The sequence below is a fragment of the Thermochaetoides thermophila genome (genome assembly GCF_000221225.1).
Source record: "Thermochaetoides thermophila DSM 1495 unplaced genomic scaffold scf7180000011820, whole genome shotgun sequence".
Classification (NCBI taxonomy): Eukaryota; Fungi; Ascomycota; class Sordariomycetes; order Sordariales; family Chaetomiaceae; genus Thermochaetoides; species Thermochaetoides thermophila.
The window spans coordinates 725,602-752,753 of record NW_006383036.1 but is presented as its reverse complement, the minus strand read 5'-3'; the positions used below and the strand labels follow the sequence as shown (position 1 = coordinate 752,753).

At 50.8% G+C, this 27,152-nt stretch overlaps 6 protein-coding genes across 6 annotated transcripts; 2 read left to right on the top strand and 4 right to left on the bottom strand.

The window, feature by feature from the left end:
• Positions 1-557: 557 nt before the first annotated feature.
• CTHT_0052120 (uncharacterized protein) lies at positions 558-2,115 on the top strand (the record flags this gene model as incomplete). The annotated part of the gene is made up of 3 exons (XM_006695489.1): positions 558-830; positions 910-1,244; positions 1,701-2,115. The coding sequence occupies 3 exons, from the start codon at positions 558-560 to the stop codon at positions 2,113-2,115; spliced, it is 1,023 nt and encodes a 340-aa protein (XP_006695552.1).
• A 284-nt stretch (positions 2,116-2,399) lies between these two features.
• On the bottom strand, positions 2,400-6,861 carry CTHT_0052110 (endo-1,3(4)-beta-glucanase-like protein; the record flags this gene model as incomplete). The annotated part of the gene is made up of 3 exons (XM_006695488.1): positions 2,400-2,540; positions 2,593-3,477; positions 4,573-6,861. 3 exons carry the CDS (start codon positions 6,859-6,861, stop codon positions 2,400-2,402), a joined length of 3,315 nt encoding a protein of 1,104 aa, XP_006695551.1.
• A 2,866-nt stretch (positions 6,862-9,727) lies between these two features.
• CTHT_0052100 (uncharacterized protein) lies at positions 9,728-10,430 on the bottom strand (the record flags this gene model as incomplete). The annotated part of the gene is made up of 3 exons (XM_006695487.1): positions 9,728-9,742; positions 9,870-10,069; positions 10,178-10,430. The coding sequence occupies 3 exons, from the start codon at positions 10,428-10,430 to the stop codon at positions 9,728-9,730; spliced, it is 468 nt and encodes a 155-aa protein (XP_006695550.1).
• Positions 10,431-15,421: 4,991 nt separating this feature from the next.
• On the bottom strand, positions 15,422-16,161 carry CTHT_0052090 (uncharacterized protein; the record flags this gene model as incomplete). The annotated part of the gene is made up of 3 exons (XM_006695486.1): positions 15,422-15,781; positions 15,847-15,973; positions 16,118-16,161. 3 exons carry the CDS (start codon positions 16,159-16,161, stop codon positions 15,422-15,424), a joined length of 531 nt encoding a protein of 176 aa, XP_006695549.1.
• A 2,615-nt stretch (positions 16,162-18,776) lies between these two features.
• Positions 18,777-20,845, bottom strand: CTHT_0052080 (uncharacterized protein; the record flags this gene model as incomplete). Its single annotated transcript, XM_006695485.1, has 5 exons — positions 18,777-19,165; positions 19,231-19,335; positions 19,402-20,084; positions 20,144-20,295; positions 20,813-20,845. The coding sequence occupies 5 exons, from the start codon at positions 20,843-20,845 to the stop codon at positions 18,777-18,779; spliced, it is 1,362 nt and encodes a 453-aa protein (XP_006695548.1).
• A 299-nt stretch (positions 20,846-21,144) lies between these two features.
• On the top strand, positions 21,145-21,728 carry CTHT_0052070 (putative heme binding protein; the record flags this gene model as incomplete). Its single annotated transcript, XM_006695484.1, has 4 exons — positions 21,145-21,235; positions 21,319-21,353; positions 21,423-21,480; positions 21,538-21,728. The coding sequence occupies 4 exons, from the start codon at positions 21,145-21,147 to the stop codon at positions 21,726-21,728; spliced, it is 375 nt and encodes a 124-aa protein (XP_006695547.1).
• Between the last annotated feature and the right edge of the window lie 5,424 nt (positions 21,729-27,152).

Below are 27,152 nucleotides of genomic sequence, written 5' to 3'. Positions count from 1 at the left end.
TGTCAAGTCATCCAATCATTTGCCTTATCCTCTCTGTGAGAGGGGATCAGAAGTGAGGGATCAGGCAATGAGCACTCACACATTCGGACAAGGCTTGATGAAATGGAACGACGCCCCGTGAGTACTGTGGTGTAAGAGTTTGTGGACACGGTAACATATTACATGCTTGTGATTCCCAGACTGTCCGTTCGGCAGCACTTTCTCCTTGTCACAAATTGGTATTTGCCAGAATCGCCTTTCCCCCTCGATCCCATCAGAAGTGGACTTCCCGTGCTTCATGCTTCCGTGTATGGATTGCCCTTTCTCCGTCATACAATACCGGAATCCCTTCCAATAGTTGGAGGATGTTTAAGCAGTAAAGCCGTGGGGGGGGGGGGGAAGAGGGGAGCTTTATGTATGAACAAATCTTCTATGATATGACCTAGCCGCTTTTTTTCTCGACTTTTTCGTTTTAATCTTCTAGAAAATTTGAGTGTAACTCCGAGCATCTGCCCAATACCACTTACAAACATCAATATCACCAGTTTATATCTCACCAAAGAAACGAAAACGACACAATGGTCAATTCCTTCGTCTGGACGTCTGAAGAAGCCCGCTATATCAAAGCCATCCTCCGGTGGCAGGCCAACCCACCAGATAACGACAATGACAGAAACACCCCAAGCCCAAGCCCAACCTCTTTGAAGAGTGGAACGTCAAAGCAAAAGACTAAACAACAACAACAACAACAACAACAACAACAACAACAACAACACGGCAAACCTGCTGGCGAGCTCCGCATGCTGGTTATCGGCGCTCAGGGGGTGGGCAAGACGGCGTTGTTGACACGGGTAGGCCTTTTTAAGGGTTAAATCTGTTTTTATTGAGACTATCATCCATAAACTAACGTTTGGTGATGGAACTTTACAGTTCGGCCTTGACACCTCCATAGAAAACTTTCAAGACCCCTTCCACGAGCGCGGGTGCAGGGCTCTTGCAACTTTGACCACTCCAACTCCTCCTCCCAGCGATGCTACATCCAAACCCCAACTCTCCCCCACCACGAACACAAAACTTCAGAAAAAACAACACCAACAGCCCCAACGCAACAATAACAACGATGTCCAGCACGTCCAAGCCGACGAACAACAGCACCCACAAAAGCAAACATACATTATTGACGCATTGGAAATGCCCTCCGACCTTCTCTTCTCCCGCTCTATGCTCGAGGAAGCGTTGACCATCACCGAGGGCGCATTGTTAGTGTATGACGTGAGTGATGAGGCGTCATTTCGCGTGGCAGAGGCAGTTGCGAAGGTTGTTAGGGAGCGGTTTCCTCTCCCGGGAACGATGGATGGTCATAGTAATAGTGTGAAGGGAAATGAGTCTTGGTTGTCATCGCCAACTCGAGGAGGATGGAATACTGGGGAAGGGAGAACTGAAGGGGTTGAGGCAGGGGGAAGGGCGGGGAGGAGATCTTGGAGGCCGGAGTACGCGCTGATGATTGTGGGGAATAAGGCTGACTTGTTTCCCTGTCCTTCTTTGGATACCCATAGGGGCTCTGTCACTTGTGCTGGTTCTTCTCAGCCTCCTGATGCGTTGTCGACTTCCTCATCTTTGGCAGCCTCGATTTTATCCCCGTTGACAACCCAAGCCAACCAGTCAACCAAAACAAACATTTTAACTCCTTCAACAACCCAAAACGCTGGTGACAACATCAGGCCGGACACTAATGAAGCGATCCCTCCAACAGCCCAACAGACGGGCTATAAGCTGCATCATAACTCCCGACTCCCTCACAACTCGGCAAACGAAGAAGACGGTCCCCTTTCAACCCGCGTTTCCTCCTCCTCCGGAGCCCTCCTCTCCTCCTCTCTAGCCAGCATCCCCATCTTGTTCGAGATATCGGCCAAAACCGGCGCCAACGTGACCGAAGCCTTCACTCTGCTCTGCGAAGAAATACTTCGTATCAGACAGCGCGTCGAACTAGAGAGACAGAGGCTTCAAAAAAAGGGGGAAGCCGTCATGGGAGTGACACAAAGAAAGAATAATGCAGAAAGAAAAGCCGGCTGGCCGGGATTGTTGGAAAGGTTGAAGGGACGGAGGGTTAGGGAACGCGTGATTTATGGGAAGTGATTCAGGGGGATTTGAGTGGTTGCGTTCCGTGAATTCCTTTTCAGGTCACTGAGATTATTCTTCGCTTCATTTAAGACTTCTTCAGACTGTACCTATTTTATTGACGTTCCTGAACCTTCTTCAATCATAAGTCAAACATATACGATCGCCCATGAAAAGAAACACTTACCACGCCACCCCCGTCTATGAAGCCAAAAATAAGACATGAGAATAGATCCGTACCTATACACTGAGGTTAACAAACGTTCACCAGAACTGTTTACTGAAATACATTCCCATCTCCTCTAGATAATAATAATCTGCCCTGTCCTTAAAGCATGCCTAAACAAGTCCGCGAACGAAATCGTCGTACGACAATCACTCTCCTCCCTTTTCTTCATGGCCTCAGGCAGCCACTCCTGAATCTTCTTTATCCTGCTGATATTCTACTCAAGTTAACACATATTCCCTTGCGTCTCAAAACGAGGGAAGACTTACCGTCGGATGCGTACTCATCCATTCCAGCTCCTCCCCACCTCCTGTAGCCCTCTCCATCCTCGCCCAAAAGCTCACCGCCTCCCTCGGATCAAAGCACGCCTCCGCCATCATCATCAACCCAATATAATCCGCCTCTGTCTCCTGCAGCCGACTCATCGGCCACCCAAACGCGACATCCATCAACCTCCCGCCCAACCAGTGCAGTATCAACGGCCCCAGTCCAAACACGCCCCCCAATATAACCAGACTCCATAACGCAATGCTCGCCCCAATATCCTGGCTCAACCTCTCCGCGACATGGTCCGCCACATTGTGCGCTATTTCGTGGCCCAGCACGGTGGCTAGCCCGCTGTCGGTGCGCGCAATCCCCAAAATTCCGGTGAACACGAAAACCTTACCCCCTGGCAAAACAAACGCATTTGCCGTGCGCGGATCATCCACCACATAAACTTCCCACTCATCTTTGGCAACCTCCCCGCCACTGAACGGAATGAGTCTACTCATAACCCTCCTCACCCAAGCAACCCTGGGATCCCACTCCGGCAGTATCCTCACCCCCTTCGCTTGCAGCTCATACATAATCCGTCGATACTCCATCTCCCCCGCCTTGCGGACGCTCTCTGGCCCGTATACATTAAATCTTGTCCTGCCGGAGACGGGCACGGTCTCGAGGTTGGTGAAGTAGAAGATAAGGGCGGCGAGGATGGAGAGGGCGATGATGGTGTAGGTGGGGGTGGAGTTGAGTTTGTCCCAAGTAAGGAGGGGCTTTGCGGCGGCGAGGCGGGCGGCGTGAGTTAGGTCGTAGTGGGCGTGCGATTGGCGAGATTCTGGGGGGCGGTGGGAGGAGTACGGCCGAGAGGAGGAACGAGGGCGAATGAGGATGCACTGACTTCGTGCCGGAGGAGTTGGGTGCGGTGGTTTTGGTTTTGGGAGAGTTATTCGCGAGAAGGACGTCACTCGGTAGGTTTGGGCAAATATCACATTCTGTAATGGCTGCCGCGGGAGAGGCTGCCGTCTCGTTCTCAATACAGGAGAGAGAAGCGAAGTTGACGCCTGTGAGAGAGGTCGCGAGCGCAAAAAGACGAGGGGCATTGTGCTGGTCCGCAATCAATCCCGATCGATACGATTCTTGATGTTGAAGCTCAGGTATTTCAAGTATTTTTCAAGATGCTGATGACAGTGGCCAAGGAAGGCCATTGACTTGGGCGCATTAAGTGCGTAATCGCCCAGATGTCGAGATCGTTAGAGCTTTCGCCGCTGCCACTAGGCGTCTCCGAGTTGAATGGAAGCTTCCACCTTGAAGCTTTCAGCTCTCTGGTTGAATGAGGTCATTCCCAGCTCCAGGTCAGCGGGCCCTGCAACGCTACACCCTGGTCTGGTCACCCAGTCAACCTGGAAAGCCCCACTTTCAACGGCTAAACCACCGCTTGACTTGGCTTCACTTGGCGATGGCTTTGATGCACTGGCGTTGCGCTAGCAGGGGAAAAGCTCCACAACGTCCGGTGAGCCAAGACAACGGTTCGGCCTCTTTTCAACGTCATCTTCCATGATAGATGCAGATGGGATGATGGGGTAACAGGGAGTGATCAAGGGAGTTGGAGCGAAATTGTAGAGAGAAGACTGAACAGAGGTTGCTTAGTCGTGGACTATTGAGCACATCGAAGGCAGAGATGTAGACAATGTCCATCACACAATTCCATCAGGCAGGAGGTATTCAGTATCCTCAAGAAACGAAATATATATTATTCAAACCCCCTTCCAACAAAATTAAGCCAACAAAAAGTTCAACTCAATTTATGGTTCGCAAGACCTAAGTAAGATTGTAAAATACATATCCAACCTCCTCCAAGTTCCTTCCCCTATTTACACCCAATTTGTCATATTAAGCTCTAAGAAGAAAAAAAAAAAACCTCATTTTTAAAAATCAACCGCTCAAAGAGCCAGAAGAGCCAGCAAAGCAGTCAGCACGCTTACACCGACCTTACCCGCGCCCGCAGTAACAGGTAGTGTAGTAACCGGCACACCCGGGCTGGTCACGACAGGCGGGACATTGACTCCTGTACCTGTCGGAACAGTCACGTTGGAGCCGGGCACAGCCGGGGTGACGGCGGTTGTCAGGGTGGTTGGCACAGCGGGGCTGGGCACAGGAATGTTGACGCTCGGGGCGGGGGTCGCAATCGGGGTCTCAACGTCGGGGACCTCGACCTCCTCCTCCTCTTCCTCCTCGCCAGGAATCTCCGGGTTCTCAGGGACAAGGATGTCAATACCACCAGTCGGGAGGGGGACGTCGACACCGCCAGTCGGGACCGGGATGTCGTCTCCCTCAGAAGGAACGTCAATACCGCCGGTCGGGAGGGGGACGTCGGCACCGCCAGTCGGGACCGGGACGTCGTCTCCCTCAGAAGGAACGTCAATACCGCCGGTGGGGGTCGGGAGGACATCAGTGACTGGGCAGACGGTAACAACCACATCGACAGTGCTCGTCACCTTAGCTGGGCAGTTAGTGACGACAGCCGGCGGGCATGAAGTGATGGTGAAGGTAACAGTCTTGGAGACAGTCGAGGTGGTAAAGCCATCAGGGAGGTCGATGGTAGCATCAGTAGGGAGGAGGGTTGGGATCGGGACAGTGGTGGTGCCGATGGGGATGAGCGAGGTCTCGGTACGCGCCGGGCAGTTAGTCACGGCCGGGGCGCACGAAGTGTAGGTGATGGTGGTGGTGGAGTAGATGGTCGAGGTGATGAAGCCGGGAGCGTCAGTCGTGGCCGGGACGTCGTCAGTGGTCGTGATGGTGGCGGTCGGGACACCATCAGTGCCAGTCGGGATACCGTCAGTGGGGATATCAGTGCCGGCCGGGACGTCATCAGTGCCAGTCAAGGTAGCAGTCTCGGTGACAGTAGGCTGGACGGTCTCTGTCTCGATCACGGTCGGCTGGACGGTCTCGGTAGAGACGATGTCCTCGTCGTCGCACTCGTCCTCGTCGCCCTCCTCGTCATCGCCCTCGTCACCGCCACCGACTCCGTCAGTGGGGGTCGGCTCCTGCTCGTCAGCAGTGGGAGTAGCCGTCGCGGTAGCGCTCACGCTCTCGCTGGCGGAAGCAGTAGTCTCATTCTCGGTCTCCGTGGGCTCAGCCGAGTCGGTGCAGGAGGTGGTGGTAGCGTCCTCGGTGGCGGTGCTGGAAGCGGCCGAGCTGGACTCGGTAGTGCTGGACTCAGTGGTGCTGGGGGTAGCCGAGCTAGAGGTGCTAGTGGAGGTCGAGACGGCGGTCGAGGACGCAGCCGTCTTCGTAGGCTCGGCGACATCCTCCAGCTGGTAGACCTTGATGCTGCGGACCTCGAAGTAGGTGTTGGCAAAGGCCTCGGGGTTGTTGGCGACATACTCCTTGCAGGTGTCCGTCTTGGTGGCCTTCTTGCAGTCCAGACCCCAGAGGTAGTCGTTGCCGGCGGCGTCACCGCACAGGTTGATGTTGAGGATCAGACGCATGTCCTTGAAGTTGCTGGCAACGTCGCAGGTGCTGCCGAGAGCGAAGCTGGGGGTGCCCCAGCTGGACGGATCGGGAGTGCCGTCAAGAATATCGAAGGGCACGCTGTCGTGGTCCCAGCTCCAAATCTTGATGGAGTCCTCGGTCCACTCGGTAGCATACACACCACCGTTGGGGTTGGCCCAGAGACCGTTGTTCTCGCTGGCCTGGCAGCCGGCGTTGCTGGACTGCGACGGAGCGGCATACCAACAGTCAGTGGCCTTGGAGTTGAGCTCGGCACTGAAGTCAAGAGGGTTGGCCGTGCACACGCCGGTGTTGTCCGGGCTGTCGGTGTGGGCGACGATCATGTTCCGGGTGTTCATGTTCCAGCCCTCGTACATATCAATCTCGCCGTTCTTGGGCCACTTGGGACCGACCATCCAGTAAGCGGGCCAGGCACCGCAGGCTGTAGCAGGGAAGTGGGCGAAGTCGGCGATGAAGAGACCCTTATTGTACGACTTCTTGCTCTCGAGACGCACACTAGGCCGTCCGTCGCTCGTCGTATCTTCCGCGAGCACGCCGAAGCGGACTCTGTCGTCCAGGGTCTTCGCAATGCCCAGGCTGAGGGCATCCTCCTTGGACTGGTACTTGACGAAGCCGTAGTTGGGATCGTTGTCGTTGAAGAAGGTAAACTCGCTGAAGAAGTTGGAAGGAGTGTAGGCCTCGCTGAGCGTGTAAGCTTGGCCCGCAGCCGCCTGTCCGGCATAAGCCAGGGCAGCAGCGGCGCCCAACCTGAGAAAGGAGGGTGCCATGACTGCAGAAAGATCGACTAGTTACTAGTAAAAAGAATGACTAAGCAACGAGTGTAGTTGGAGCTGTTGACGTGCGATACGTCAGAGGACGAGCACAAAGATGCTCTTATAACCAGGCAAAAGTCTGCTGGCTGAAAATAAAGAAGTCAGGCAACGACTGGGCCAGGACAGTGGGTAAGAAAGGAGAGACGTTTCTCCATCATAAGGCGAGCTCGGGGAGAAAGGGGGAGCATTTAAAAAAAGGACACTGGGCTGTCAGGGTCACAATAGCGCACCCCAGGCCAGGCCAGGCCAGGCTCCAGCATCAATTGACCCATCCATCATCCATCGATGCTCCGTCGTCCCCATCGATGCCACCCTCCTAAATCCCGGAACCTGGGACCTTGGTCCTCGGGTGGGCTGGGGTGTCGACTAGCAGGAGGTCATTCCCACTCATCAGGGTCTACACCTTCCAAGTACGTTGCTGCGCAGAGCGCCCCCAGATGGAAAACACAGGGCAGCTGGCTGCTGGTGCTGCATCGCAAACAGTCGACTGGACACGAAGTGCCTGTTTTAGCACACCTCGATCAAGGGAGTGCCTGGGCCAGCCAGGCGGCTCTCCGGACCGAGCCCGAGCTGTGACAACCGCCAGTAACGGCCCCTCCTGGCTGCTGGCTGCTGGTGCCTTGTGCTCCACTTTGCTGCAAGGAACGAACAAGGTGCTAACGAACTCTGGGATTGGCCATATGCTACTGATTGCAGAGGCGAGTTTTAGATGGCGCTTTTCGAACCCACATGTAAGTGGGATGTAACACAAGCAGTGGAAACAGCATGGGATGGATTTCGTTGCTGTTTTGCGCTGGCCTGTTGGTGCTGTCCTCATTTATTCGTTCATTGATTCGGCATTGTTCGGGCACAAAGATTTGGCGTCAAAAAGCGTTGATTCAGCTAGCTCTCTTACGCTGCAATTGGTTATTGGGATTAGGCCATTGTTTTCGATGAATTTCGATGCTATTTTGCGCGGGCGTCGAGGGTAAGACGGGAGAATTGCGGGGGGGGGGGCCTGATAGGGTGTCGCTGACATGGGTTGTCAACCGAGAAGCGGCGAGAGATTCTTGAAGGCAACCCACCTAGCTCGCAGTAAGCCGGGACAATTGGAGTCATGCAAACTATGCTCCGATTGATCTATTCCACAGCAGCACGAATCTTGTAATCTTTTCAATTTTTGAGGTAATTCTGTGCGCTGCTGCTGCTGCTGTCTGCGTGAGTTGCTCTCTTCTGCGTAGCGTGGAGTTGGTCAAGCCAACTCTTTTGGCGGCTGGTCCAGACCACCGCGTCTGCCAGGTGGGGGCCGATGTTCCAAGAACAACAGTGCCCCGAGCCAACCGATGATCGCAATGCCAGTGGGGCATCTTTCAGGGGCAAGGGACAAGGCACCCGCGCCACAACGGTGGGGCCCTCCAGTTCTGCCAAAATCGCCAAGTTTTACCAAAGCGCCCGCCGGCCGTTACAGTTGATACCACGCCCCGTACCATTGCGAGCAGCCCGGTTAGGCGCCGCCGCATGCTTGATACTCCTTGATTGGCCGGGATTCGGCGATGGTGGTGATATTTCTGATCCTTTGGAGATATGTGCAGCTTTTCCATTTTCCGCCATTCGAACATTTGGCAGGATTGAATGAGAGGACGATTAGTCGTCTCTCAATGTGCCTCCATTGTTTGATACAGCATCAACAGTCCCCGCTGATAAGGCGGTATAAGCTCTCGCATACAAGTACTGACCGGAAATATGTAAAATCCTCCTCTTCCTCTAGGCATGCGCAACCGTGGATTCCAATAAAAATCCTTCCAGCATCAACCTGCCAGCTTCCATCACCAATCGGGGTCAATCACCGTCCACTAGCGTATGCATCTAGTGAAACGTCAATCTGCTACAAAGGTAGCATACTGTGTACTTCTGAGCTAAGAAGTCGAGGTTGGAGAAGGAAAGGGGAAGATGAAAAGGAGGAGCGAGGAGCGAACATGTCTGTGCTCAATGTTCCTCAAAAAACACGAGGATTTGACCGTATCTGCCTTGGGTGGCTTGACTGTACGGACTAAAAGAATGCACCCCACATCCCAAGTCTTGTCTGGGCATTGACATTCACATCAGTTGCTTTGACGCTGCCCCGTGCACTCAGGGATTAGGGTATCCTTTGCGTACAGATACCCAATGAGGACGGTATCCTTCTATATACGACCCTGTGCCACACGTGAGCAGACACCCAAGCTCTTGTGTTAGCATGCCGCTCTTTCTTCCCAGGAAAAAAATAGTTTGGCCAATTGGCTCGCTGTTACATTTGTTTGCTGGACCGATCATCTAATGGGAGGAATGCCAATGGCTTGATGAAAGCTGAAAGCAAGCCTCGAGACCAAAAAACACTTTTGCTGAAAGGGCAGCAGTTCAGTTCGAGTTGGGCCAAACAGCCAATCACCATGGCCGTTCAGGCTGACGAGTTCTTCAACTGCGGTGTTCACCGTACTGTGTCTGCGCCAGCATCAAGGAACTTTGTTTCCGACCTCGTTTTTCTCCTTCCTGGTCTGTACGAACCAATCCCCGTAATACTCAACATATTTCCCTGTTCAGCTCTGTACTTGATGAAAATGATGCGTATAACCCAAGATGATCATTATTATCAGGCATCATCTACTTCGACACCGGCTCAGCTAGGTGATGACAAACTCAGCTCTCTTCCCATTTCGTCTTTCGTTCGCCAATCGTTGCTGACGTTTCCGCAGAATCCGCGCCAGAACCACTATCGCTATCACTGACGGGACACCAATAGCCACAGCCAGCCCAACTGCCAGTGTTTTCTTGTTCTTAGTAGGAGAATCGCCGTTTTGGTCGTCTAAATTGTCTTGACCTGACTTTTGCACACCACGTCAGCTAGGACTGACAATCGCTTTTATTATGGCCCAGGCGGGAACCGTCTGTTTGGATGACATGACGAAGCCCCAAAGGCCCGCCACATCCGTCCAAGGCAAACTTACCGAAGATTGTCCGGTGCTTTGCCCATTCCCAGTCTCAGGCTCCGATATCCTAAAAACCGACGACTGCGCCAGTAAAGGCGGCAACTGATCCTCCTCCGTCCACCTCATCGACCACAGCTCAAGCTGATACAACCCCGAGGGAATCCATCTCAATGGATACGGCACACTCGTCCACTCATACGAGCTCTCCGTCATCCCGGCTGTTGTTTTGTCCAAGTTAGCACCCTCAACCTTGATCGACCTCGCGAACCAAGACCCTCCTCCGTGCCCCTTCCAGGAAGTGATTTTAAGCGGGTGGGAGAACACACCTGTAATATTCATCCTCCACGCGTCGGCCCGTATCCGTCCATCCTCGCTCTCCCTCTCTTGTATCACTTGCGCCGTGATGTATAACGGATAGTGTTCCCGCTTGACGCCTTCCCATGTTAATAAGAGGCTGGAGCCGCTGCGGACGTTGTCGAAGGAGTTGGTGAACTGTGCTGCTTGTGTCACCGTTTGGAAGAGACATATTGTGAGGAGAGCTGCCAGCAGCTTCTTTCCGGTGAGACTGCTTAGTGTCATCGTAGGTTATTATCGTCGAAAGGGTGTTCTCTCGAAAACAATCTTGTGCAATTAAGAGGCATGCCGCGCCCGCGCAGCTTGATCGAGACCGTACCGTGTTGATCACGATGTCTGGCTCCTTTACCAGCCTGATCTCCCTTCGAAGGCGACTCGATGATGAGAGAACTCGTATCGATGCTCCCTCAATACAGTAAGATGCGATCCTTAGACTTCACGAAGACGGTATTATCGAGCTCGAATGCTTGCGTGTTGATAGTGCTGTGCGAAACCGTCGCTGATGTTGACTCTGCTTCCCAGAACCATCTATCTCTCTCTGAAATTCCACAACGCGTTGTGGAATGAACAAAATGCCTTGTGTCATCCCATCCACCATCCTGCTCCCTTCCCTCAAAAACTCTTGTTACTTAAAAACCGCGAGAGAGATTACTTCCATTATATATATTAAGCTTTCTCACAATGATTGATTACGAGAACGTGACGACGGCCGGGGCTCATTAGGATAAATTGGCCCCATACTATACAACCCCAAACCCCAGTTGGTCAACCACTCACCTCTTTGCCGGGCCTAAGGGCTTGTTAAAAGTTGCCATTTTATCCAGAAGCGCGTGATGGAACCCCCGAATTGCCGTTTTGGGGGGGGGGGGGGAGACGAGTGCGTGGATCCGGTTTTGAACCCCGGGGATTAAAGTCCATGCTACGTCTCGGCAGGCGTGGCGCCGGAGGCACACGACTCGTGTGTCAATGACGGGCACCAGACATCTTCCCAGAGGAGGTCCGAGTAAGACCCCTACATAAGACTCCGGCATGCGCAGGATGCTCCGGAGATATCGGGTATAGTAGCAGCAGAAGACGGGATGGCTGCCGGCAGAAACTCCGTAATCGCTGCAGGCTGCGGCTCCGGTCGTGGCCGTCTAGTTTGAACGTCGCACCAGGACTGAAGTTAGGCTCTCATCTTTGGTCCCTATGCTGCGTTTCTTTCCTCCATCTGTCTTGTGATGCTTTACCTGATTTTGAACTTCAAAAATTGTAAATCTTCATTGAAGCATGCTTGTTCAGCTTTATTCCCATCGCCATTCCCCTTCGGTAGCTCTATACACAGATTAACCCCCTCGTTTTGTGCCGGCCGATAGACGAGTCTCATATCCGACAACTTAGTAAGATAATGTTTGTAAACTTTGGTTGTTAAGCTGATTTTAATGGTCGTTGTCGCACACGATAGCCGGACATCTGTGACATGTCGGGACGTCAACTGGACCCAGTCGTGATGCTGTCAAAGTAATCTGTCCCCCTCCCCGCCCCCCCCCCCCCCCCGAGCGACAAGACCGTCCAGAAGCTCGGGTTGATGGGAAATAAAATTGAGGCCCCGTAAACCACGGGCTTTTTCCTGTTCCCCATCATTAGGCATTCCCTCGCAGCTGCTACGAACCAGCCTGTGCTGACACGCATGACAGCTACAGACGCCATGGCCCCCAACCTGCCTCACACTGGTCCATCTCCCGGAACTACACTAGCGTGCTCTTACTGTCTCTCAATCACCAATCTCTCGCAGACATTGGACGTTGAAATCCTCATGCCGCGCCAGACGCGGAGCGCCATGTCGTCGGCATCACCCGGTGCAGTGCGAGTCTGCCCCTCGTTCTCCGCCTTTTCTACGCTTAAAGACGGGGACTTGCCTCTATTTCTAACGGACTTGGCTTGCATAAGCCGTCACAGACACAAGCTCCCAGCCCCGCTTCCACTAAACTGTTGTTGGTTTTCCAGCCCTATGGATACTGCACAGAGCAGGTGCAGGATGTCACAGGCCCCTGTCGCAGGACAGCTCTCCCAACTTCTGGGGCGTTTATTTACATACATTGAAGTGACTGGCTTGCTGATTCAGCCGCTGACGCGATGCAGGCCGCCGGATTGCAGAAAGGGCGTGCGAGTGGTTGGTTGTGTAGAGGGGAGAAATGATGTTGATAGGGCTCTGTTTTAGACCCATATTCTGCCGTAATTATGCTTGTGGGGAGGATTAGTAGGTTGCTCTGATGTCCTCCTGCGGTTTTTTTGTTCCATCACGAGTTCCTTTCTCATGTATAAAAGGCTCTTGGTTTCCCGAGAAGGCGTCGTCAAGCCTTCAACTTTCCAACTATCGACGAAATCCTTCGAGCACTATCTCCTACAGGGCGAGCCTTCCAACCACATCGCGGTCGAACCTATCATGTCAATACCAACATCTCCCACAGCTTCGGGGCCCTTCCTCACACCCACAACCATCACGAAAACATCAATGACAACCGAACCTCGACTAACCTCCTCCTCATCAACCTCAACTCCCATCTCCCCCACCCCCTCGACCTCACCAACAGATATTTTCTTGCCAAGAAGCCCAGCAATAAAGCACAAGCGAAGCAACAGCAACAGCAGCATCACACTCTCCTCCAAATCTTCTTTACCGCGCGTCGTGTGTTTGCGGAAACCCACTTTGCAGCAAGGGCAGCTGGTTACGCCTACGAGTTCTCCGGTAGCTATGATTGGGGATGAGTGGCCGAGCAGTTCGCCTTCGAGGTTAACCCCGGGTGGGGATTGATAGTTGATATTGGGCTGGGTGTCAGATTTAGGAGTGCCATGGTTTTCTAGTCTTAGGGGGCTGGATACGGGATCGGGGCTACGGTCCGGGGATAGGGTGCCGCAAACGAAGAGCAGCTCAATATCCTTAGATAAAATAAGGGAGCACCACCAAGATTTGACGGGAACCTGAGGTTCTTCGAATATACAGGCTTGACCTCAATCATATAGGACCATCTTGGGCCACCCCGCCATGCCGATTGAATGGTTTTGGGTTGCTTAAAAGTTGATCATGCTACTTCAGGACCATATCTTGACCAAACATCGGTACCTTTTACAGCAATTCTTGAAGCTATTATGACAGTGGGATGTAGCCCAACTCGTCTACCTAGAGGAGGATAGCTGTCTTGGGGGGAAAGACGGCAATATCTAACCGATCTTAGTGTGACAATCCATTCAGGTCTCCCGAGATGGGTTCGAGAGGTGCCAGGCCTCTGGGCCTGAGAGACAGGAGTTCTCGCACAGTCGGAATGATCGCTGTAATCACTAGTTGAGTAGACAACTGTTTGTATCGCTGACTGAAGAGCTCCTTCGTCCAGATGATCCTGCCTGGAATCTATATACATCTTATACACCCTTGTGGCTTCCCCTGTTCCTTCCTGCTCAATAGCAAAGACTGTTGAGAATCAATGCCTATTGACGTTGAGGAACGCTTGCCCAATACGTTGGGTCATTGGGGGCGGATATCTGGGTTTGATGGGTTACAACTCCCTTTTACTCCGATCAGTTGGTTGTTCTGAACTCACCCGTCTAGATTGAGTTCTTGTTGGTCGTCATACATTATGTTTGTTCTCTACGACGGTGGACACTTCATAGTATGATAAGAATTACACGAATGATTATGATTCGTTGTGCTATAGCGTTGTCAGAGCATATCGAGGACACAGAAGGACAGCACTCAAAACCGTAATAGGAAATATTGCCACTTTGGGAGCTTGAAGGGTATCTATAGATATCCAGATGGACCTTAGTTTAAACTTAGGTCTAACATTTACTAGTAAATAAGGATACAATTTTGTGCTCCAATGTACGAGATGTCCTAGATCTCTTGAACTATGTCTCACGAGAACACCATCTCTTCAGATCATGTAATCTTCAACTTAAGTAGCACTCGTTTGAATGCTCAAAATAACTATGATAAAGGTTAGCATCTCTAGCACATGGGCATGAACTCCACAAGGATTAGCTGCTTTTAAGCACAGAAGCAATTTATATGTCTCAACAGCTGTGCACATCCAAATATCTGATGCCTTAAGGATATTGGAAAGGAAGAAATTCTGAGATGCGTTATGTGTTATAGCTCCTAACCTCCCAAGAATATCCCTTCTACGTGTCTCAATTGCCCACATTTTCATTCTCATTAACAAAGTACCTATGTACATTGCAAAAAACCCTTCACATAATCAAGTTTCCGTCATGTTGTTTATATCAACATCTTCTAGTTTTTCAGTTCAGTATCCACCTCGGTCCTCGAACTACCAAAGCGAAATGCCAGATGTGACAAGGAAACACTCAAATCTGCGTTCAAGTGGACAAAGTTGTGTAAGGCTTCTAACAAAGGCAAAGATCCAATCAGCTTCTTTCGATGTGAAGTCGTAAAACAGCTTTGACACGCAAGCTCCACCCTGCTGTTCCATTACTCCCTGTATCATCATGCAATTCCTTCCCTCGAATTTCTCCATCTAATCCTCCGAGTCATTGTGCACGACCGGCAGTGTAGTATTCCCCGACTGCAGGGTTGCCTGAGCCGCCCTGTCATAACTTGCCGTCTGTCCACGTTGTCGCCATAATCCTTATGCCCGGTCGACATCTTGTCCTCCCATAAGTACGAAACCTGCGAATCGGACTCAGTCAGCATGCTGAATGGATATTCGTGCCTTTTGCATCATCGTCGATGGCGTATCGGGTCAACTTTTGTTGAGCCTTTGCCCACTACGACTGGCTGGATAGAGCTGAAAGGCCAGCTAAAACCCGTCGATTGGCCGTTCATCCTCACCCTGGTCAACCCAAAAAACGGAGGGCCGCCAAGAGATAACCTACGGATTTAGCCCACGAACAGTGTCCCTTCGGGCTGCTGTCGATCTCCGCAGGTTGCTATGTGCCGAATTTCACCCCGCAGCTGTATGTGGGATGTGGTGGTTCTGAGAACGAGTCTGGACAAGTCCAAAGGAGCTTTTCTGGGCCTATCTGGGCCAAATCCAGGTCTTGGAGAGAAGAACTTGTGGACTATGGATTTGGCCCGCTCTCTTCCCTGAGGATTGTGGAGGAGATTCTTTGCCCTGGAAGCTGCGCTGGAGGAGTCCGGCTGTTGCATTCCCCGCTCACAGGCGGACGGATTGCCCCTCTTCACTGTCAACTCCTCAAGCATTCGTAACGATGAGGGTTCAAAACGGATACCCGCCACTGAGCCCATTTGGATCATACCCAAACATTTCCGGTTTACCTAGCGGGTTGGTAATGGCAACAAGTCCAAAATCGATAGCTCCTGATATGGCAGTCCCATAGGCAAGCTCAACCTGCTCCTGCTGCTGAGCATACCCCCCCGGAACTGCACCAGCATCCCCACCCACAGCAAGCTGCGAGTTCTTCAGTGCCATGTACTCAGCATGGAGAGCGGCATAAGCCTGACTTAGCACATCGTTGCGCTGCCGGGCCTCATTGAGCATATGCTCAAGGTCGCGGATGCGCTGCTCTTTGCGCTCGCGGTAGGCTCGTTGGGAGGCACGGTTTTGGGCCCGTCGCCTCTGCGGACAGCATTAGTATACTTGCTCTTGTATTGACGGAAGTTAGAGAAAGAACTCTCTCATACCGACAAGACCGCAGGAGGAGCGTTTTTGTAGCGGTTTTCCCGCTTTCTTTTGAGTTTTTGGTCTGTTGTGGGTTGTCCGGGTTCGTTTTCTTCTGTGTCAGGAGTTGGGTTTCTGCTGGGGTAGTTACTGTTTGTGAAGTCTATCGCCAATGTCATGCCATACTACTGAGTTATTAGATCGTGAGCCAGGCCGGATCGAAGGAACAGCATGCCAACCGTTGAGCTGCCGGGACTTTGGGACTCAGAAAAGTACTGTTCTGGGTCTCCATACCCATAATAGAAGGAATTGTCGACAGCATCTCCGTAGGTCTCCATAGTGTTGGACACTCAAAAAGCGCTATCAAGTTTAAGGAGTTGCTTAACCAGATATACGTTAAAAGCTCCAGAAGTTGACAAGGCCTCTGAGGTTCAGGTGATCGGAAAGAAGGTTAATGAGGACATTCCTTCTCTTGTCGAGATGTTGGTTTCATCTTATAAGTCTCCGCCCAGTCCCCCTGAGCCATCTCTACCGCGAATGACAGCAGACAGCGGTTATGCAAGTGAGACGGTGAGAAGAAGTCCCCACGTGCATCCTGACATGGCTGCGGCGGCGTATTATCCAGCTACAGTGATGCTATCATTTGCCCACACCAACTTACATTTGTGGACTAAATAGGTACATAGATTGAGGTTTTGATGATTTGGTAATACGACCTAAGTCTGATTCCAAGACCGAGGTCGGGGAGTGGATGTAAGATTGGCAAGGGGGTAGCTGTTAGACTTCCGGGTGCAACAGATTCCCATAAATTCTGAATGCTTAGTCTAAAATTCTGTCAGCCACAAATAATGAGACTGAAACAGATATGCTAGTCGAAGAGAGAAGCTCAGTTTGCGATGCGGTTAGTTTTGGATTGCCCTTGAAGATTATCCATTGCTACCAAAATTTTCCGTTTTAAGTTTCATTTTGGCTTTAGTTCATGACAACACTTCGGGAAATCGGGAGCATATCGCATGGCTTAATGCTGCCGTCCGGCACAGCCGAAGCCCCACGAGGCTGTTGGTATCAAGGATCTCAGCTGGATACTACGTCGAGCCGCAGTCAGTCACACATTTCCCACGTGGGTGGAACTTGTGTTCTAGAGACCTATTGGTATGAGATGTCCACTTTTTGGTTTTCATAATCTACACCTAGCTCCGTTATGATTGATCTGTAACCAATATGCGAGGGTCGTTATTTTTAATAGTTCGGTTATTGTGCCAGAACAACCAATGACGGGCTATATTTTGCTATGTGTAAAGTATGCTGAGAGGTCATCATCCATGGCAAAGAACGATGGGGTGAGATGTTGGAGGCGAACGTTCGAAATTACTCGGATTGTCCGCCAATGAGAGGATTAGTTCTCACCATAAGGTCAGGTCAAACCGGACGCCTACAGCCAATACATTATCCGGCAGTATGAATCCTGTCCAATTCTTTGGGCTCATAATGTGGGTGAGGACGCTGTTGTCCGTTCCCCCGGGTGGGTGAGCACTTCACCCCGCCATCGTGAACTCCATCTCAAGGCGTCACCATAAAATCTCATCTGATTCGCCAAACCAGGATCTCAGCACTTGCTGGGTCGATCGTCTGTGCAGTAGCATGGTGCTTGGCCGACATGGATGTTTTTGATCAGCGATTGAACGGGGCGGCATCACCATGCAATGTCATCTGCGGCCATCACCTTCGTTGCTGTCGTCCGGGTATGTAAGACGTTGCGTTAAGCGAGGGGTATTAGCTGGGTTAAATTCCGGAGTAATATGGGCAAAATTCTGAAAAGGGAAACTTATAGATATTGTTGGCTGACATCTGACGTTCCTGAGCAACCGAAAGACGAAAAGAAAATAGGAAATAGCGATTCCGGCTTCAGTTCCCGGGTCGAGGCGCATCAGAACTCGAAGCGTATGACGAGAGTTGCATACGTGGATGCAACTGAGCGGAAAGCAGTAGGGACAATGCTGGAACAATAGATTGGATGTGAGGAGCGTGTTGAAGCTCAGGGTGACTCATTCAGGAGCTGTAGAACCACAGATTTCGTTCTAAATATGAGTTGCACCTCTCTTTCAATCACCTAGTCTTGTACTCATGCTAAGCTCCTCAAAAATTGGATATTAGATGAAAATCCTAGTAGAAAAGTATGGTACTCGGCCCTTGACCATGAGTGTGACCACCAGGTCTTGAGGGATCGCGAGGAACAAGGAGCTAAGAACAAGCCGAACCAGATGCATGTCAGATTCTAGCCGGCCACAGAATCAGGCAGCTGCATAAGAATGCATTTTATTGACTAGAATCATGTATGGATATGATGTTCGGCATCCGAGCCATGTTGATGTCGCGGCGACGGTGTGAATTAGCCCAAAAAAACGGTTTCGATCGTTGGATTAAGCCAAGATCCCCACCTTGAGTGGGGCAGGAGCGGCCCGAATGTTAAGCGGGGCAGTTTACAGAGGTACGTACCAGAGATGTTTACGAAAGATTTTTAACTCCATGTTAATTGTAACCATCTTATAAAGAACTTCCAAGACATAAGTTGAGTGGTGGGGATTTCTTAGGATGTTTCTCAAGGCTACAATCTATGATGAAAGCAGTGTTCCAACTCATGCGGCTTAGCTTCGCTTATTAACCTTTGCCATCTTGCCAAGACTACCATGTGGAGATTCTTCGGGCCATGGATCCACTCAAGGTCGGTTTCCAGAACACCTCTATGAACGCCATTGTTCGCTTTGACATCTTTAAGTCATAGAACAACTGTGTATGTGCCATATGGGAAGTTCCTGAAAGGATAAATGTGATGTTTAGGGTGAACATACCGTACTCTACAGGCGCAATGTACAGCTATCCATCATACTATCTATACACAGTGAACGAGAGTCCAGGTATATCTTACATATTAATTAACAGTCAGGCACTTCGTCTATGCCTGCTTCACACCTCCTTCAAAACTCCTTAACCTCTCCTCCGCTTCCCTAGCACACTCCTCCAGCCCCTTCTCCTTACTATATTTCAGCGCCTGCTCCAGCCGACTCCGCGCCTCGCTCTTCCGTCCCAACATAGAAAGCACCTCGCTCAGGTTCGTCAACGCCGCGGCGCATGCCTGATCACACTCAGGGGTGCGCTTATTGCCGAGTGGCTCTGAGGCATGCTTGAAAGCATTTTGAGCCCATCTCTGGGCTGCCTCGAGGTAGGATGCCCGTTGCTCGGCGGGTGTAGTCCATGTCAAAGCTTCGCCCATCATGCTGTGCACGGGGGCATCGCCGGGACGCATGAGGGGGTGTTCAGCAAAGCTAGATGCGATATTGTTCACTGTTGGTGGGTGTGTCAGCACTTGATGGATTGCCGATACGAGGGGGAGTGTCAGGGGGACGTACTCAGGACAGCAATGTGGCATTGGTCTTCGCAAAGGCGAAGAGATTGGAAATAAAGGGGGAGGGCAAGATGGTGTTGGCTCTTGTCGGTGTAGCTGCGCGCAAGAGCTGAAGTTGATATATTAGTGGGTTTGATATCAAGACGCAACCGTCGAAGACTCAGAGCTTGCTTACCCTCCATGCTGCCACCAATCTCTTCAGGCTTCAACCATTCACCCTCACCCTCTTTCAAGCCTTCCTTTGCCCTTCTCTGTGTTTCCCTGAAGATAGTCTCGACAGCCCAGACCAGCCGCTCATGAGCAAGCTCCCTCTCCAGGACATGCTCATCCGAATACAACTCCGCCAACTTCACACTAATCCCAATCGCCTTGCCCAAAATCCTCGTCCTCTTCCCCCACCACGTCTCAACCGGCAGCTGCTGTTCCGGCGGCGGAGTATCAGGGGCCGGCTCACCCTCCTTGGGCTCCGGCGGCGGGGACGGGGTCAAGGGTGGCAGGGTTCCCTCACGTGCAGCCTTCTCCATCGCATCGACCCAGCGCTTGCAATCACTCAGCAGAGTCTCCAATACGTCAATTGCGTTCCGGAAGCTCTGTATCTTCTCCAGCCACGCAGCCACCTGGATCTTGATGCCCATGACGTCATCCGAAAAGTGGTCCAGCTTAAACTCGTCGCACAGCTCCAGCGCCTGCTTATAATGTTTGAGGGCGCGCTGAGGGTCAATCTCGTGGTTGCTGTAGTAGAGCGCCTTGCGCAAAGCTTGGGCTATTGGCTCTGGGTAGCGGGTGAATTGCGGGCTGTAAAAGTAGTTAAAGTAGATATAAATGCAGTAGCCGGCGACGGCGAGGGCGGCTGCTATACTGTTGCGAGGTCAGCGCCGAATGTATGCTTGCTCTTCCCAGAACTAGGTGTCACATACGCAAAAATAGCACCAAATGCTTCTCCTGGGTGCGTCTTCATAACCTGTCTGAAGCTGGAGCTGCGGAGGTTATGCCATGCCCGCTTGGTGTCGTTAGCGATGGCGCGCAAGATCAAGCGGTTAAGTGAGGGCTTCGGCCCCTGCGCTCCCGGCTGGGACGGATTCCCCGGCGGGATGTTAGGAGGGGACGTTGAGTTCTGGCGACATTGGTCTTTATTTAAAACAACTAGGAGCGTCAAATGTTCATGCTGGGGATGCCTTGTATTTTGAATCCTCAAAATAAGGGGAGAATCGAGACGCGGACCTTGTTGTCCACGAAATCTCAAAGCTCTGGCGGACCGCAAGCTGGCGGCTCTGGGGAGGGGCATGCTGTGCGCTGGGCACACAAGGCCGATCGGCAACCGTGGTCGCCAAATAACGGTTTATCTGGAGAAACCAATCGAGACGACTGTTGGTCGTCTGGCTTTCAGTGTTGCAAAGAGGCCCCTCTCTCTGAAGTCAGAGGCGCAAGCTTGAGCTGTTGAGCTTCCACTGTTGTTCGTAATTTATTGTGGGCTTGTGTGTTTGCGATTGTAAATTTCACTCCGAATACACAGTGAGGCTTCCTTGAGATTACTCTTGCCTGCCTCAGGCATCATCATGAGTCTTGGCCTGCTTACGTCACCTTACCCCGCTATCGAGGCCCTTGTCGGGCTCAAACATCCCGAGGTTCGTCTTGGCTCCACTCGGACTCGAGCCCTCCTTTTACGGGATATTAGAGGAGACCATCTCAACGAGCTCGTCATTGAAAAAGTGAGAAGTGAGAATTAAGTCTAGCAGAACATCTTGAATTTTGAGCCGACCTCCTAGTTCCAAATCCTGATAACCAGCCTCTCCAATTACAAGGTCATCCCATCTTCAACCGCGTAAGTGCCCCCCGCCTTTGGTAGGATAATGAGGGGCAGTACCCGGCTAACAGCATTCTGTGATTCAGCATTCGCTGTTAAACAGACAAAGGCAACATGTCTGGCAAGTTCGAACCCAAGGTTCCGGTCAAGCTGGACCCTCCGAAGGATGATCCTATCACTCCTGAGGAGCTAGCCAAGGCGAATGGTATGCAACCTCATGAGCCCCTAAGCTGTGCTCTGTACTTGTCTTGGATATGAGGAACTAATTCGATGTTTACCTGGACGCAGGCGAGAATGGCGGGAAGTGCTACGTTGCGATCAAGGTATGACATCAGATGTGCCTTGAATATTTGGGGATCTTAATGTCCGGATTGCTAACAGCCCCCTTTCAGGGTCTCGTCTACGACGTAACTGGAAACAAGGCTTACCAGCCAGGTGGCCCATACCACGGTATGACATCCATGTGTGTCTCTCCCATTTCATTGCCCTATCTAATGCTTATTGCAGTCTTCGCTGGCAAGGATGCTTCACGTGCCCTGGGTAAGACGTCTACAAAGCCCGAAGATGTCCGCCCCGAGTGGCATGACCTGTCAGATAAGGAGAAGGGCGTGCTCAATGACTGGATAACTTTCTTTTCTAAGCGCTACAATGTCGTTGGGAAAGTTGTTGGGGCGACCAACTTCGATGACTCCCCATGAGAGTGGTCGTATGTGGCGACCATATTAGGGGGCAAAGAGGAGTACAGAGGGAGTTAGGGATAATGAATTTTTGTCCTTCACGTAAGTTTGCTTTTTCGCTCGCGTCGACATGTGGTTTCAAGGTCAAAAATGTAGCGCTATTTGCCATCATTCTATCTGTCTCTACGTTCAGGGCAAGACAAGGTCACCTACCACTTGTCTTGTTCGAGCTGAAAAGCTGATCGTTGAGCAGACTGTTAGTCAGCCGTGTGACTGTCCGCGTCAGCTCTTTGTTGTGGTGTATCAAGTGTGGGATACCAAACTGACACCTCCAGCGTGACAGGATGACGAAGGGGACGAGGAATTGTTCTGTCCAGGACGCTGTTGAATAAACAAAATTTCATGATCCTATACCGTATCGGATCCAACCAATGTTATTGTTTATTTCACGACGTTCAATATTCACGGCAGCGGGTAGTAATAAGAATCGGCACAGTCCTCCGCCACTTGTGCAACTCGAAAACCCCAGCTCATCAAGCACCGCCTTTGTGTAAGGGACTAGGTAACATGACGATTCCACCCCCGCGCCTTGTGTCTTACCAGCTGTCAATTCCGTCAGAAATCATCAGGGCTGCTTTGAGAAAGTTGGACAGATCGGCGCTCTCGACGCAAAGCTGCAGTGTTGGCCCTATGACTTTTGGCAGGTACACTGTGTCACGAACTAGGGCTGCATGATAAGGTCAACGGTCAATTAGTAGGCAATTGGTTGGATATCAGTTTATCTCGACGTCATTTTCCCGCTTTTATGTCAACGGTCTTGCGTGGTACCTGGCAGAGACGATGCAAACTGAAGAGCACATTGTTTGTCAACCGTGGAGCTGGAGGAAATGACGGGATGTAAGGAAAGGAAACGGCAAACCTTTCGTGATCAGGGGCATGTGCACTGTTTAAGAGACCTGGTTAGGGACTGACTATAGGACCACGATTAGAAGCGTATGATTTGGATCTTTCGGGATATCCGTGAAAACCGTGGTTTGTTATATTTGAAGTCACTTGGGACTGCTGGACAAGGTACGTGAGAGACAAGTAGGTATCCAGACATAGCGACTTTGGCCAACTGAAAGTTGAATCTATTTGTAACCTATTGATAATGGGAATATTGGTTGAGTCCAGCTCCGCCAAGCCCAGGTCATGAAGTATATGCATGGCCATACCTCCAATGCCGTCCCAGACGCCCAATCTAACGGCGGGTATAGCTTTTTGTTGGTAATGGTGGATTTTCCAGGACTCACAGAGTAGTCCAGGCCACCATCCCGGAGGGTTCCTCATGCCCTATCTCCTATTCCAGTCACATGTTAGTTGGAACTGTCTTGAGAAACTCACAGACCATTGGATTGATTCCAAACCTCTAGGTGCAACGGAACACCAACCTTGAACTCATTGTTGGCCCTGATATTGGCCCTGTTGTTGTTCTAACTGAGCTCGAATGCAGTCATCGCATGGGCGTCCCTGCTCGTATATATTCCGGAGTTTCTTAACTCGATTGCACCAGTGCTTGGGATGATTACGGGCGAAGTGGCAGTAGCATTTGAGGCGAAAAACGGAGTGGTCGCAAGTAAAGAGGTATTCGTCGAAGTCGCACATGTCGTGATGGTAGATCGAAATCAAGGGAAAAGAATGTGATTGATGGTGGTGCACGCAGATTGGTTGTAAATTGAACGATTACAAAATCAAGTCACTGACTGAAGCGAGATACGGGACTAGCCTGAAAGTTATGTAATGGAGCTGTTTGATATCATGGGTTAACTCGAGGGTTTGGGCGATTACTTGGCCTTATATAATCGACGACAACAATTGGCAGGTTGGAAACACAAGCCAACTTCACTCAGATACTAGCAGCATTCCTTTTCCATCAATCAGGGGACAAGATCACACACAGCTTTTGATTCTTTGAAGCCTGCGCGACGACGCTTCTAATCCCATGCTAGATAAATCCATTAAAAAGAGTATCACCCAGTAGAAGTGAGAATGGGTGTGAGGGTAAAGGAGTGCTCGACGATTGATTAGAAGTGACAGATCACAATGAGAAAGAAACGGTCCAATGTTATTCGTCTGCAGGGCTATTGTGTTGCATGAAGGGCAATGATGGTCACGGCCTTCTGTCCCAGATATCTTGGCCTGGAACTCGGGCAGAGTACACGTCAAATTGCAATCAGGGGCAAACCGCAGGAACTGGACGTCGGGGTAAGGCAACTCGGTAACAGAGGATGCTAACTGGATGCCGACGGACCACAAAGAATGTTATCATAGCACAAAGAACTATACGATGATGGAACAACGGCCATCGAATGCTTCCCAAAGTTTACGCCCTGCTGGCCAGCCAATGCCCATGTGAACAGTGAATCAAGCATACATCAAGTACTCCTTGGACTTGGGAACGGGTCATGGGCCCTATCAAAGAGCTTGATTTCTACGCCGTAGCATCCCCGAAAAAAAATCAGGCTACTTCGCCCAGAGAGCCATTCAACGTAGGTCAGCAATAGGTATACGATAGATCCACAGAGATGAATTGGGCTCGAACATGTACTCCTAGGAATGCGCAGTGGCTGATCACTTGGCATCAGTCGCTCGATGGCATGATGCAAGCGAATTGAAGGAGTATAGTTGCGGCTATTCATCCGGCCCAACAGCCAGTACTCATAGTTGACATGTCAGAACACCTTACTGAGCAGCGGAGAAACCTCGGTCAGTGATTCTTCACAAGCGGTATTAATATTCACGACAGTAAAGCGAAAGATGCCATTTAGAGCTATGGCGGCTTGACTTCCTGATCAAATATGAATACTAATCGTCTCCAAATACCATAGTGTGTGTAGGAACAGCAAATACAATGCCTACACTTCAAACCCAGACCTATGGGTGTCGATGGCTTGAGACAGGCATCTAGTGTAAATCAGAGGGACCCAACCGGGCCACTTCCATGTCCTTGGTTGCGAAGCCAAGAGGGACGAGTCAAGGACACTACGATGAATAACATGCTTAAGACATAGCTATTGTTCCCAGGTCAATTCAAGATAAAATGTTTAATCGTTTTCTGCAGTAAGCAGGGAGGTGAAAGAGGGGTTACCTCGGCGGCTCTGCTAACACGAGGGATGTTGGAAGGTACGCAAAAAAAAAAAAAAAAGAGAAAGAGAAGAAAAGAGAAGAAAAGCTTAGCATTTTGCAAGTTGATAGAATCCAAGTCAGCGGGTATAGATGTAAATTGACAATTTTATGAGGATGTTATTGAAGGCACGAAATCTGATTGCATCCTAATCCCAACTCTGTTGCTGTGGCTTGAGTTGGCACTGGAGTATCCTTGCTGCTTGCATTCGGCGATCGTCTGGCCTTAACTTCCCGATGCACTTTCCATGCCGACTCGGGTGTATCCAACAATGATACTTCGAAGGAGCAATGCTGCAAGTGTCCGCATGTTTGTGTTGCACATATCTTCATCTCAACAGAGTGCCAGAGTTCACACATTGCATCGCTGAATCATGGCAAGGATCACGTGTATAATCACGTGGGAGATGAGACGGTTTGTTGCCTGTATGTTTAGGCCTCCATCCTTCAATCATCCATCCAATAACTCCCCCAACATTCACCGAACGCTCAAGCCTGGCTTGGGCCAATCATTTCCCTGGGTTGAAACGAGGCTGCTTCTTCCCCGCTGGCCTGCCTGTTCATCTCACCTTCCGCTGCGCCTCTTTGAAGTTCAAGAAGCTTTCACCAGTCACCACACCATTCTCTTGTTTCTCTTCCCTGGGATTTTTGGTGTCGGCACTTGACCACTTTCTTCAATTTGATTGCCACGGCCACCTATACCAGCCCTATTGTTGGGAAAGCCTGTGCTTTCCAACACACCTTAGTTCTTTGCAGCGATACGGCCTATTGGTGATTAAATCGCTTTCGATTGGATCCTGATCTGGGAACTTCTCGGACGAAGATATCAGTGATTGAGCAGAGTATTAGATAACCCATCATACATCATAGCTCCTCCGCCGAAGCCTAGCAGAATACAGTCAACTTGAGAATGCTACTGGGGATGTTTGCGGCCTTCTACATCCAAGCAGGCACAACTCCGTGATTGATCTCAGTCTGGATCGAGCATTGCTGCCGACTTCGGTCGCTGTCTGTTACTGGGATCGACAGGCCAATTCCCCCATCTCAAAGAACTCTAAAGAACGTATCAGCGCCCCGGCATCTTGGTTGTTTTAATGTAATCATCCTTCTTGTTTCTATATCTGTTCTTTTTCATTTTGTTGTCCTCGTCCCGAGCAAGTCGGTTTGGCCTGGTCTTCCTAGTTGCACATTTGTCGGTATCCCCATGACGGGGCATCTATGCTTACGGAAAGCTACAGCCTTTATGGCCAGTCTTGTTAACCTAAACTACATAGTGGTTCTACTCTCGCCTTAAAAGTGCTGTCATTTGTCCGTTTCTCGAGATGCCGCAAAATTTTCCTTTTTCTCGACAGGGTCACCACCCGGTATGGCTTGCAATTCCCAGGTTTATCTATCATTGATGGCTTTCGCTGACCATTCAATCTTTTAGCACTCAACCCTACCTGCACAGTCAAGCGAATTTGCAGATTTGTTTGGCGTAAATGATTCTGCGAGACTATCAGCTGCCCCTCCAGCAGTTCCTGGAGCTCAGTCATCTGGATCCTCCTCTGCTGCTGTACCCTGCAATGCGAACATGGCCATCTTCATGAATAGCGTTGCTCCTGGCAACTTCTCACTCAGCAGCACCAGGGTCAGTTTGCTAAGCAACCCTGATCCTTGGAATCCTCTTCTTGCCGTGAGCATGCAAGGATCGGCGAGCTTGAGCAAAGGGGTGGGCAACTATTCTCAAAGCCAAACTTATCAGCTGAACAACGTATCGCACTTCCGCGACCCAGTGCCCACACCATCAGAGTCATCCGTTGTTAGTCATGGCGATCATGGTGTCCTTTCAGACTCTGGATATGTTAGCATGAATAACAGGCGGAGTGTGGGAAACCGCTCGCTCTACAATGAAGATCCGAATCTGGAGACACAGAGTCTAATTAGTCACTTCCAATCGAGACTGAGCCGCGCTTTTTCAGAGCTGGAATCACGATCGCAAGGAAACCAGATACAAAATGCAGCACCAGCGAAGAAAATTTCATGCGAGTTCCCTGGATGCAAATTTATTTGCAGAACTCGATCGGAATTCAAGTAAACCCTTTCCCACCTTCCTTCATATCCGTATTTTTGCAAGTATGGCTGACATTTCTGGACAGAAAGCATAAGGCCAGACATGAAAGACCTTGGAAATGCCCAGACCCAGATTGCAAGAAACATATGTGTGGCTTCAGCACGCGAAATGATCTAGATCGACATCTCAAATCCGTACACAAGATGGTTACCCCAAACACTAAAACCACG